Below are 12485 nucleotides of genomic sequence, written 5' to 3'. Positions count from 1 at the left end.
AAAATGCTCTACCATGTCACTTCAGATTGTATATTTTTATATAGGTATTACAAGAAATACAAAGGTCATTTAACTGCATGACAATTGTGAAAAAAGTAAGAGATTACTTTCAAACGTCATTAACAAGTACTCTGACATATCACAGTTTGGAAATAATATACTGGTACTTAACCCTGGCATTCAATTATTTCAGTGTTTTAAAGCCACTTGACTTAGACAAGATTTATCACCTCATTTGAAGGTTTTATTACAGGGGTTAAGACTGGTTGACAAATCAAGACAGATTTAACTCTAAAAAACCAAATGCAGTTGATGTTATTTGATTTGTGTAAGCAACAACAATTGTTTATTTTGTGTAGATCTCAAATTTAAGTTGCAGCCTAAATCTAAGATAATCATTTTCTCTCCTAAGATGTTTGTTTTCTGGAACTCGCTGTTGTTATGAAAGGGATAATGGCCGATGAAGTGTGCATTATCAGAAATTAACTCACGCCAAAGAATCTTGAACCATCCGCGAAGTTCTTTAAATTCTGATAATGCACACTTCAAAGACCATTATCCCACTTTTACCATGGTCACTTACAAAAGAAATAAATATTCAATCCATTTTTAGTACTTTATTCTCGTCCTTTTTTTCGGTTTAAATCGCTTTTTTCACAAAAAATGGACAATTTGTTACGTGGTGCGGCGCATTGTAACGGTAGCATGACAACACAAAACTTAGCCTGCACCGAACTCGACTGCAGCGGCAAAGGAAAGCGATATATATGCTGATCATCACGATGGGTTAAATAAAACTTCAGTTTAGAGAGAAAGTTCACCTCTTACCGCTCGTTTTTGTCCAGATGATGAAGCAAAAGTTTGTTTCAAAGAAGCCAGTGCAGTGATATAGAACATTTAAGATATGTGACTTTATGTAACTTATTTTTTAGGTGTTATCACTGTGGATCATAACTTTTTAATCCACATCCAGCAGCCAATCAGAATCAAGTATTCACCCAGACCATGGTATAATATAAATTTAATGTGCATATAATTGTTCCACTGAAGATAATTTGTTCTTTGTTTAGTCTTCATAAACGTTTAGTTGTTGTTTTTTTTACTTTTTAGAAATGATGGTCAAGGCTTTAATTATCTGTGGCTGAAACCTGTTTGCGCTTCAAAAAAAATGACAGACTAACTGACATGGTGCTATTTCACTAAATTGCCTGCTGAGTAAAGGGTAATTATTTACTACTATATAATCTAGAAAGAGACAAACAGGAATAAAGGGGGAAAAAAACCTTGTTGGTTTTCAAATTAAATCAGACGAATTCTCTATCTTTTCAGTGGGAAAAAGTCCAATGATATGGGACAAATAATTTGGTTTAGTAATATGAACAATACTAAGAGAAAGATTAGCGAATACGTAATCTATTTGTAAGTATAGATAGATAGATAGATAGATAGATAGATAGATAGATAGATAGATAGATAGATAGATAGATAGATAGATAGATAGATAGATAGATAGATAGATAGATAGATAGATAGATAGATAGATAGATAGATAGATAGATAGATAGATAGATAGATAGATAGATAGATAGATAGATAGATAGATAGATAGATAGATAGATAGATAGATAGATAGATAGATAGATAGATAGATAATCCAGAATCCCAGGATCTTTAACATCATGTTTTTCAAAGGTGTAACTTCTTCTTTTCTGGACCAGCTCCAACTTGTAGGGTTTTTTTGCACGTTATGTCAGTTTCAGACATTCATCACAACTTGTTTACAGGACTCAAATTTGCACATGACTAGACCATTACACAACTTCTGTTTTTCATCATTTGCTTTGCAAAATATGGTGGTATATCATCAGTCTTTGAAAGGACTCGCTTCAGTTATTGTTTCTTTAAAAACTGCAAGCTGTAGAGCAACTGCCCACCATAATATTACCATCGCCTTGCTTAACACAATTTTATGCTCTTTAGAGAAGGTGCCTTTGGCCTGCATCTATCAAACTTCCCTTTTGCTTCTGGATGGTTAGGCTACTTATTAGCAAGCAGTACAAAATTATTATGTTTTACAAAAAGTAAATCACACCTGGAAGGTGGTTTTGATAAGTGGTTGTATTTTTTTGCTTAATACTATTCCGTTTACTATAAAAATGCATTAAAAAAAGCATAAAAAAATATGACTTTTGTTTCTGTGTTTCTGAGTTTGATCTTCTTTTTTTACACCAGGGAGCACAACCTTCTTTTACGAGCAGTAAAATTTTTACCACGATGATGTCCATCACTTGGTTTTAAAAGAAAATACATGTAACTTTGATTAGTTTTCTTTATATCCGCTTGCCCCCTATTGATGCAAACAAGCATCAAAACTTTGGCTCCTTCATTTATTTAGCATCTATGACAGCAAAAACATAACTGAATTATTTTTTTTCATTGCACAAAATGAATTCAGGCATTAAGTTGACATCAAGGAGGTTCAATACTTATTTTGTCTATTTGTATGTATAGTTATACCTGAGTCCATTTGTTGACAAAACTTTGAAACTGCTATAGTCTGCCTAACATTTGTTCCTATGCTTTGTCCAACGATAGCTGAAAATGTCCTAAAAAATGACTGTTTCAGAAGATTTAAGATCCCGTTCTTATCTGGAGAAGCAGGGATCTGTTGACACTGGGCGAGACTTTGCAGTATTTAAACATCTCTCATCTCTCTAACACACCACTCCATGTTTGAGTCATGGCTGTTGAGTGCAAATGAGCACCCGAGGAGTTGAGCGGAGCAGAATATTTCTCACCAGTTTTAAGCTCAGCGGCTGAGGCTTCACACACACGGGCCGTGTACATTAAAGCCACTGGCTGAATGAAACGCACTTCTGAATGCATCCCATGTGTGTGGATATGAGCAGGGGGTCCAGGTTCTGTGTACCAGACTGATAGCTGTGACAAACGTAGGATTATGAGACTGGCTTTTTATTTGAACACAGTGAAAACAGGCACAAATAAGCTAAGTCAGTCACACTTCACATTGCAATAAGCAAAGCAGCTTTCCTTCTTTTTTTCTCCCTCCCTATCCTTCTGGGTTTTTTTTCTTTCCCATTTGCTTTTATCCACGTTTAATGTGTGAAACTTTGATACTGAACATCCTATTTCCCCTGTTCTGGTCCACTGGCTTTACATGCAGATATGCTGGTAATTTGGATGGACTCAAGGGTCTCTCTTCTCTCCTGATGCTTTCTGACAAGGGAGTGTCTATTCATCCTCTGTGTTTAGCATAGCTGCTAGGGCATGGGCTGAATTGCTGTCTCATGGTGCTTCAAGTCTCGTTTTACACTGCAGGAACTGCTGAGGAATTGGATTAAGAACACATTCCTTTAGAGAAAAGCTTCACAGCCAGTCGCTTCTGATGGATACTTCACTCTGATACCAAAGCTTGTCACATGTTATTGCACAAAGTCACGCCAAGTGCAATTTTAAGTCATGCTGAGGCCATATCACACATGCTGTCGGCTCTGTGCATTCTCTTATAAGGCAGCCTCACCTGGGAGATATGAAGGAAAAAACACTGGAGTGTATTGAGAGTGTAGCAAGATTAGTTTCTTATCCTCACAACCCCCTTAAGAGGCTGCTGTATCCAAACTCCTGCAAGCCGATCTAAAGTCTGTCTTTGGGGAACCCTTTCAGTTTGCGTATTTACACGATGGAGGGGAGCAAAAATATTCTGTTTAAAATACCTATCACAGACATGATCTGTGCCCTCGCAGTGCGCGTCTGTTTTCCAGCATGCTCGGCCAAAATCAAATCATTATTTCTATTGTGAGTTTAAACACTCTTGAGGTTTCGGTTAACTTTATTAAAACAGTCCCAAGATATGAGAATATTTAGATTTCATACAATTAATTTGACAACAGAAATATGGGGATAATAGGTTAAGATCCTATGTTTGTGTCGGAATCTTTATTAGAGTTACATGTATGTGATTCATCACCTATACTCCTTTCTTTATGTTTGGATACATAAATTCTGTTATGCAAACGTTGAAAATGGTCAACATAAAAAAGAAATTAGAGATGTTTGAAGCCAAAAAAACACTGGCCTACTTTAAATCCTTTAAGGTTTCTGCTTCAAATCTTCTCTTAGCATGTTCTCCGCCATTTTCTTTACTGCAAAGATTCTACAGATCTGAAATGATCGCATTTAGTTCCGTGGAAACTTTAGTGGAAATGTTTGATTTGTTTTTGTATATTTTATGGAAACTTGTCATTAAGGTTATGTTACATCATTTTGTAACAAAAAATGTGTGAAATGAACACAGAATTGTTTCTGAGGGTTAAAAATAAAAGGAAAAGATGCCTAAATGCATATTTATAATACTGTTATTACCCGCACAAAGAAAATTCAAGTGATTTGGATGATATATAGAAAAGGGAGGTGCTAAGAACAAAGATTTAATGTATTTCAGAAGAGAGGTGACTAAAAAGATGTATTTAAAATCAGAAGTGCAGCCAAAACGAGTGATATGATAGACAGCTTTTGGAACAATCCTTAATATGTTATTAAAAAACTGCTTTTTTTGCACATTTGAAATTATATACAGGTCCATCTGTTATGCAAGGAGAATGTTTTTCACCATCATGACTCATGCTCTTACTTTGAAACTTTGTGACTTCTTTTTTTTTACTGTAAACTCAGTGCTGCTGGTGTTTACAGTTAAAAACAATCATTAAAAAACATTTCCATGTAATTCCTTTTTTTTCTTTTGCAAGTTGAGTAAGTCGGAGTTTCTCTCTAAACCAACACATTTGACAATGTTTCGGTGCGTTTGCCGCCCATCCAAGTCGCGCGCCGGTCCTCTGTGCAGTGATTATGAAGCCTCTGTTCATTGCCTCTTTTATTACCGTTATTATTAATAAATCAAGCAAGCCGTGAAGTCGGGTCGGGTACGTTCAGGTGGGGTGGGGGGGCGGCCCGTGGTGGTAATTGCTGGTGTAACAGTGTGTGCAGCCCCGCGGTGGCCTCGTAAGCGACCCGCTTTATTAGATCGGCCCGTATCGATCCGCGCTGCGCCGCGTTGACTAATCTCCAGGCGGGGAGAGGGCGCGCGCGGATCGATGAGCCTGGATTCAATCATGTCTGGAAACAGAGAAGGTAATTTATTGTAATCACGGGCGCTCCTGGGGAAAACGTGAGAACAACGCGCCCGTGAGGCCCGCGTGCAGAACTGCAGCGCGTGAGGAGCATGGTAGCCTGCTGGGTGACCTTCAGCTCCACGCCAAAATCCCCGTGAAGGCGGGTTTCTCAGCTCCGCAGAAACATTTTCACTCATTTAAAAGCATGCTTGACAGTAGCTGTCTCTCTAAGTGGATCGTTTGAGTTCGAAAAAGAGAAAAATTGAGCCAGAAATCGTAAAAACAAGGTGACAATACCCGGTGTTTTATTCAACAGCCTCACTTTTTAAAGCAGTGCAACATAGGAGGTATTTTTGTAAAATACCCAAACAAAGAAACTAATTGTTCTTGTTACGAGTTAACATGTGCAACAAGTTCTGGTTTAACAGAACCCATCAGGCCCGACAGTTTCTTTCCTCTTCTTCATTCTCCAGAAGGTACGCCGGCTTGTAGCGCGTCACGCCCTTCTCGTCCACCATCCGAAGGGCCGTGTTCCTGTGGGTGTTATCCATACTGCCCAGAGAAGTGTACCTGCAGGAGGGGACAGAAAGCTGTTGGTTTGTTGTTCACAGCTGAGAAAACAAAGAGAGGAGGAAAGCATCCCTACCCTTTGTCGTAGAGGATACAGTAGGGCACGTATAATGTCCTCAAGAATGACCAGATGTCATGATATGTCCAGTCCTGGAGAGCGCAATTAAAAGGGTAAACGGGCAGATTAAAAGGGCAAAAACAGGTTAAACAGAGTAAAAACATACAAATGATAAACCATAAAAGCACTAAATTGCTTAAAAGCCCACCATAAATACATACATAAGTTGATTAGTTTAGTAATTTAAAAGCCAAGCTAAAAAGTTGCATCTTTAATTTACATTTAAAAATCTCCATGGCTGCAGAAACTGTCAGATCTTCAGGTAAGTTATTCCACCACGGTATTGAAAGGAGGCCTCGCCTTGAGTCCTGGTTCTCATAGTGTGAAGAAAAAAGAGAGCTGAACCTGAGGGTCTGAGAGTCCTGGAGGTTTTTGTAAGAAATGAGGATGTTTGATAAATAGAAAGGTCATATTCCATTAAGACATTTAAGGAGAATCTTAAACAATCCTGAAGCTGACAGGCAGATTTGGACTTCAGGGCCACCGTATCTTCCTTAAGATGTTCAATTAACTATGAGAGTCCAGACTAAAAAACAGTTTTTTATGTCTTCAGTTCTCACCCTTTTCTTAATTACTTGTTTTAAAGAGAATTTGATTATTAATAATCCAATATAATAAATGCTTTTAGAGCTTTATAACTGTGATTTTGCGGTCATAATGGGGATTTTGTCTATGTGCTATCCGTTTGGACTATACAGACAAGTTGTTATTGTGTTTTTTTTTTTCTAATCAGTGCATTTTCTTCACCCGAAGCAGAAAAAACAACCATCTTCTCGCCAAAACCTGCAGTTTGTTTTAACTGGTTTGTGCCAGAGGGCTTGGTTAACATTGCTTTAACTAAGCTGCAAAATGTATACATTTTAAAGTGAAGAGTGACCTTGAAAATAATTCTTTTTATTAAAAAAAATAGAAGGGGAAAAAAAAGCTTTCTGCTAGTAAACAGGCTGTACTTGAATAATAATGTAATAAAACAAATACCACTAGTTTAGTGTAATTAATATTAACAATTAAGCTCAAAGTAAGAGAAAGTAGAGAAAAAAACAAGTTATTTATGTCTCAACAGCTACATATGCCTAATAATCATTTAAAGATACTTAATAAAGGCTTTTTTTAGACTTACGAGTAGCGGGTTGACTCTCATGTAGTCTGGCCAGCCAGGATCGGTCGGACACATGGGGGCGAGCGTCTGTGAATAGGGGTCGCTCCTCCTGGTTCCCATCAGGACAGCTTTCAGCTCCGGCCTCCTTTCTTGGACCTCATTCAGTGCTTGTCGAATACTGCCCTCCACCGAGATCAGCTCCAAGTTATACCTTCATAAGATGTGTAGACAATTATCAGGAATAGCAGAGGAGAAATAAAACCTATCTAATCTGAAAGAAATAATAACGGCAACGAAACATGTTCATAAAAAAAATAAAAAAAACCTTTTTGTCGTGTCTTGGAGGAATCTCTCCATTTCTGGAAATGGAGAGACGATGCGGATATACAGAGCTTTGACCTTGTCTTTCCCATCTGGGTTCCGCCTGAGGAAAACAAAAAGAAAGAAACTGGGTATGAAGCCATAATGGCCTGATCTGACACATGTTCTATTTTACCTGTTAAGCCTGAAACAACAACCTAAACATTTTCAAGATTCTAAAGACAGTTACATTTGTTATTAAACTAAAATTGCTCTGATTTCATGTTTCTTGTGTCTTCAACACAGAGAAATTGATTCTTTATTTATTTTAAGAAAACTTTGCAACAAGATACCAGAGATTTGAACGTTCCACAAAAGAGGAGCAAAACAAACGAAAAACAAAGATCAGTTCACTTCAGAATGTCCAAAGACAAATTCTCCTGTTTCCCCACTTTTATTTAAGTTAGACATTTCAAAGCCCACTGTGACAAACTGGTATCCTTATGAAGTTAATCTCAGTCTTCCCTTTCCATGAATGATTCCTCCTTTCCTGCTCTGTTACCTTCTGAGCGCAGCGTAGTAGAGGTGAAGCAGCGCCGTACAGTCTTTGCCTCCATTGAAGGCCACGCAGATTTGATCGGATGAATACTGGTCCAGAGCAGCTTCTATGGTCTTCAGTGCTGACTTGACTTTCACTCCCAACATAGTAGCTGTAGAAAAAAGTTGGTGGAACGTTATTTTTAACTTTACATACATTTGAATAAGCAAAATTATCCCAGTGTTTCTTTTGGATGCTTAGGAATATTAATTAGGTTCAAGTTGAAGCCTTTTTTCCTCTTTCCAATCGAAACAACAGTTAAACAAAATGGACTATGGTTCCAATATCTCCCAAACCGCCACATTTACAGCCTCTGTCACCCTCACCATCGTCAGCCAGTTTGTGGACCTCAGTAGGGGCAATGGACACCGAATCTCTGACCAAAGTTACAACGCTACCCTTCGGCAGCTCCTCCACCAGCTGTATTCTGGCTTTTTCCACCTCCTCCAGGCTCTCCGAATCCAGGACCAGTCTGACTTTGCTGTAGTTACTCAACCAGTCGGGGTAGGACCCAAGAGCCACCCTTTTGCCCCAGCTGGCCTGCAGTTTGGTCAGAGTGGGTGCGATGTCTGTCTCATCTGCATCCACAAACACCTTACAGGACAAGTTTGGTTACCCCTTTTTGCCCTAGTAAAACACATGAAAATCCTTGAATGACTTGCATGATGATGGCGTTACCTCACGACTGTGAAAGGTGGTTCCTGAAGTAGCAAAGAGCTGTTCCAGCCCCGTGAAGGCCCTCTCCATTAAAGCCGGGATCCCAGGGAACACATACACATTACGCACACTGACCTGTGAGAATGAGCATTCATACAAGAAAAACAAACACGTCTTCACCACAAAAAATATCCTGACCTATAAGAACTTCTTAAAATCATGAAAATTTTTATCTGAACCTGACAAGATGCATGAAATTCATTTTCAAGGATATTGAAGAAGTGAATATAAATTACTTAAAGCTATGAATCCCATTCTGTAAACATTAACATACCACAGGGTAGAGTTGTGGTTTCCCAGTTTGAGGATCCACTCCATAGTTGAGTTTGGCAGAACGGGGCACCTTAGCCATCTTCATGGCCGGACTGTTTTTGTCCGTCCCCCCAAAGAATTCCTTAACCAGCAAGGTGAGATCCGGATGGTGATACATCTCCTCTTGGAATGCCATGGCAATGCTTTCCAAGGTGACATCGTCATGGGTGGGTCCGATGCCCCCCGAGGTGAACAGGTGTGTATACTGAGAGGAGAGGAGGGCTACCTCTTTGGCTATGACCTCCTGTATATCTGGTATGACGGTTATACGCTGTACAGAGACGCCAAGTCTGCGAAGTGCTTGTGTTAGAAAGGTGCTGTTGGTGTCCACTGTGTAGCCCTGAAAAGAAGACAAAGTTTGACTCTAGAGTTTGCAGCCACACACACAAGTGACATTCAAGGACTACAAAAAACTCCAGACCGCCGCCTGATGAAATTCAAGGAGTCACAGTGAGCGTATGCTGAGAGTGAGGCGTGACATTGGACGAAAATCAAAGAGCTCATGTTTAAATCATGATCATGTCAAGTCAAGGAGTTATAGTCAACTTGTCATTTTAAATATGAAACATCACTGCCACATCAAATAACCATCACAAGGTTTTCCTTGGATCTTGAAATGGGGATCTGAGACGGGATAAGAGGCCCAAAATGATAACGACTCACTGCACATGTTAATAACATCAAACATCGTTTATTTAAGCCGTATTCAGGAGGCAGTTGTGCGTGATCTTTCAAGAAGCGAGCCTCTGCCACTCATTCTGAGGTTGAAAGCAACACAAAGCAAAAATATCAATCAACAACAAAAAAACCTCACCTTTAGAATCTCATCTCCAATGATAAGAATGGCTGCAGTGGGAGCCGCAGTGGAGCTCTGCCTCTCGGCGGACATGGCTGCTCTGCTGAGTTGTGCCGTCAGCCTCCTCACACGCACCCCCGCTCTACTTAAACTGGGCAAGGAAAAGCTGGGAAGAAATGTGTGACGTATAAGTGTTCAACTCCAAAACAAATTCCAAACCATCTCTTAAAAGTCGCCTTTAAAGGCTAAAATTAGTCACTATATGTTCCTTCATGCACAAACAACAATGCTTACATAAACATGGATCCACACAGACCACCCAAAAAAAGATCTACAGCAGTTCAGACCCTCTTTCCCTTCATGATTCCTATTCAATTAGGGGGTGTCTAGGGAAACAAAAAACATAAGAAGAAATAAGGGCAAAGAGCATTTAGAAAAACGAATGTAGTTCTGAGATTTTGAACATCGGCAATTTTTATTTAAAATGCAAGTCATGTAATAATTTGGGTCAGAAATGCTATTGTCCACCTTCAAAATCTTCCATGGAACAACTAAAACAAAGTCAACATGGACTTTCATAATTATGCTGCAGTATCTAACATAAACCTTTATTTGTTGATGTTGCTAAAATTCATATTGCCAATTTGTATTATACAATAAATTTATGAAATAAAGAAAACGATCACATTGTAAGTCTGCAACGTTGGAGACCCAGTTTTTCTTTACTGTGATTATTTTCTAGTAAGTTACAGAGAGAGTAGCAACGTTGGACACAATCTCAGTCTTATGTACCCTTTACATATTATTTTTTTACACCAACTTAAATACAGTTATGGACAAAGTTCTGTATTTTTATATTTTAAAAGAAGCAACTACTTTGGGGGAAAAAACTAGTGCCCGCGTTAAGGACTTTCAAATGTACGCTAGTAACTCTGAAGTCTTCTTGCTAGGTACTACTTCAACCTTTGGAAGGGAAGTCAACAACATCGCATTATTGCTAAAATACTAAATACCTTTTTATACTATTAATATAAACATTTGCGATTCTCAGTTAAGATGCGCTCGTAGTGTATCGAATTTGTAGTCCGGTATGTGAACATTATGTCCTTAATTTAAAGGTAACTTACTGTTACTCTGAAGCCGCATATGTCCTCGTTATGAATCCCCACAGCTGTGACGACGGTGGCTCAAGCCCTTTTGGTCCAATCACAAAAAGGAAAGTGACGTTAACAGCCAATGACTTTCAAGGGGCGGGTTTTAACGTTATGCATGTTCTTACAATATCCGGAAGCACGATAACGGTGATCGTCTTAGTTTGTCCAGGTGGTGTGAAGCTGTAGTTTGACTGTACCGAGAAAGGCATTGCATACGTCTGGTATCTAAAAAGTCTTTTCCCCCAGATTTGACGATTTGAGCTACTGTCAAGCTGACCGTCGCGGAAGGATGCGAGGGACGACTTCTTCGAAGGGGAGAGAAAAGGACAACAGCTACTCTCGCACGCCCCTAGTGGCTGGGAGGATCAAATCGGAAATTTCTGATCAGATTATCAACCTTGAAGATGATCAATCCGGAAATGTTGATGGCGCATTTTTGTTTATGTAATATTTTCTGTAAAAAGAGGCGAAATTTTAGCGACGTGTTGAAGGTTTAGTGTCTATTTTAAAGACAGATAAAAAAAAACCTGACCTACATTTAAATTATTGCACAACATTAGAATACAAAAAAACAAACTTTAAACCAAATTGATCATGTTGAGCAGTTCAGTGTCCTTGTCTGTTTCCCCCCTTTTTTTATTCTTTTTATGGAATTGTCAGATTACATTTTAAAAAAATTTTAGATGGTAATTTCTAAAATGGAGAATCAAGGATGTGGAAGTCAAATCTGAAAAATAAACAAAAGGATCCTGTCTTTTCAAAATTAGTCCTGGAGTCTTTATGAGAGAGAGAGAGAGAGAGAGAGAGAGAGAGAGAGAGAGAGAGAGAGAGAGAGCAGATGCATTTAATAAATGTATATAAATAAATATTTAATTAATAAATAAAATCCAGAGCATCTCCAATTTGCAGCAGTAACGCAGGTCAATAAAGGTCTCCTTTATTGTTGTGAGCAGTCTCTTTAAGTCTTGGGTTTAGATTTTCTTTTGTTGGCATTGTTTTGTTGCTTTTTAAGTTTCATTACTTTATTGCAGTTTGACAGAATTTACTCACAAAGACATCCATGACTGCAGTAAGTTCTGTCCCAGCAGAGGCTGCAGTGAGCTGAAGAAAGGTTAGTTTATCTTACACATCACTCATGTATAATAGAGTAGTAAAAATAAAACCTGCAGATATTCCTGCAGATTGATCAGTTTTTGACCTGTATAATAAAAGGTTAGCCTTCACTCTCCTGACAGACGACCAGCACCCATCGTTTATTTAAACCATCAGTTTTACTTCTATTAATGTGAGGACACAGGGCTAAAGTTTTTTTAGACTATGAAACTTGACAAAAACATTTTTAGAAGAGCTTTTCTCAGTTTTTGGTTATAAATAAAAATAGCCGTTCTTCCTCATGAAGTAATACAATATGAAGATGTTATGTACATGTTGCTGCTGCAGTCTAAACATGATGTTGTTTTTGTAGATAATCAATGTAATAAATCTAGCTATTTTGTAAAAAATAATCTATTTTTTAAAAATATTAACATTATTGTTATATTGTTGCAGAAATGTGTCCATATAAAGATGTTATAAAGTTATTTAGAAGGGAAAACATACAAAAAAAGGTGGGGGGGGGGCTTTTCTGAGTGTTAAATTATTGAATATTTTCGTGCACAGACGGATTCAGGAGAAATAAAATATCTGCCCCAC

At 38.3% G+C, this 12485-nt stretch overlaps 1 protein-coding gene across 2 annotated transcripts; it reads right to left on the bottom strand.

The window, feature by feature from the left end:
* Window positions 1-5403: 5403 nt before the first annotated feature.
* flad1 (flavin adenine dinucleotide synthetase 1) lies at window positions 5404-11127 on the bottom strand. Of its 2 annotated transcripts, XM_004077893.4 has the most exons (12): window positions 10919-11121; window positions 10767-10833; window positions 9934-10025; window positions 9658-9805; window positions 8806-9183; window positions 8493-8606; window positions 8141-8408; window positions 7779-7926; window positions 7242-7340; window positions 6938-7127; window positions 5776-5849; window positions 5404-5699 (listed from the first exon to the last, which is right to left on the bottom strand). In XM_004077893.4, exons 3-12 carry the CDS (start codon window positions 9939-9941, stop codon window positions 5564-5566), a joined length of 1563 nt encoding a protein of 520 aa, XP_004077941.1. In that variant the 5' UTR covers window positions 9942-10025; window positions 10767-10833; window positions 10919-11121; the 3' UTR covers window positions 5404-5563. The 2 variants fall into 2 exon arrangements, with proteins under 2 accessions (XP_004077941.1, XP_023820105.1); XM_023964337.1 differs by lacking the exon at window positions 9934-10025 and having other exon boundaries at window positions 10919-11127.
* Between the last annotated feature and the right edge of the window lie 1358 nt (window positions 11128-12485).

Source organism: Oryzias latipes, chromosome 16 (genome assembly GCF_002234675.1).
Source record: "Oryzias latipes chromosome 16, ASM223467v1".
Classification (NCBI taxonomy): Eukaryota; Metazoa; Chordata; class Actinopteri; order Beloniformes; family Adrianichthyidae; genus Oryzias; species Oryzias latipes.
Note: the sequence above shows the minus strand (reverse complement) of the source record. Positions and strands in the feature narration are given on the sequence as shown.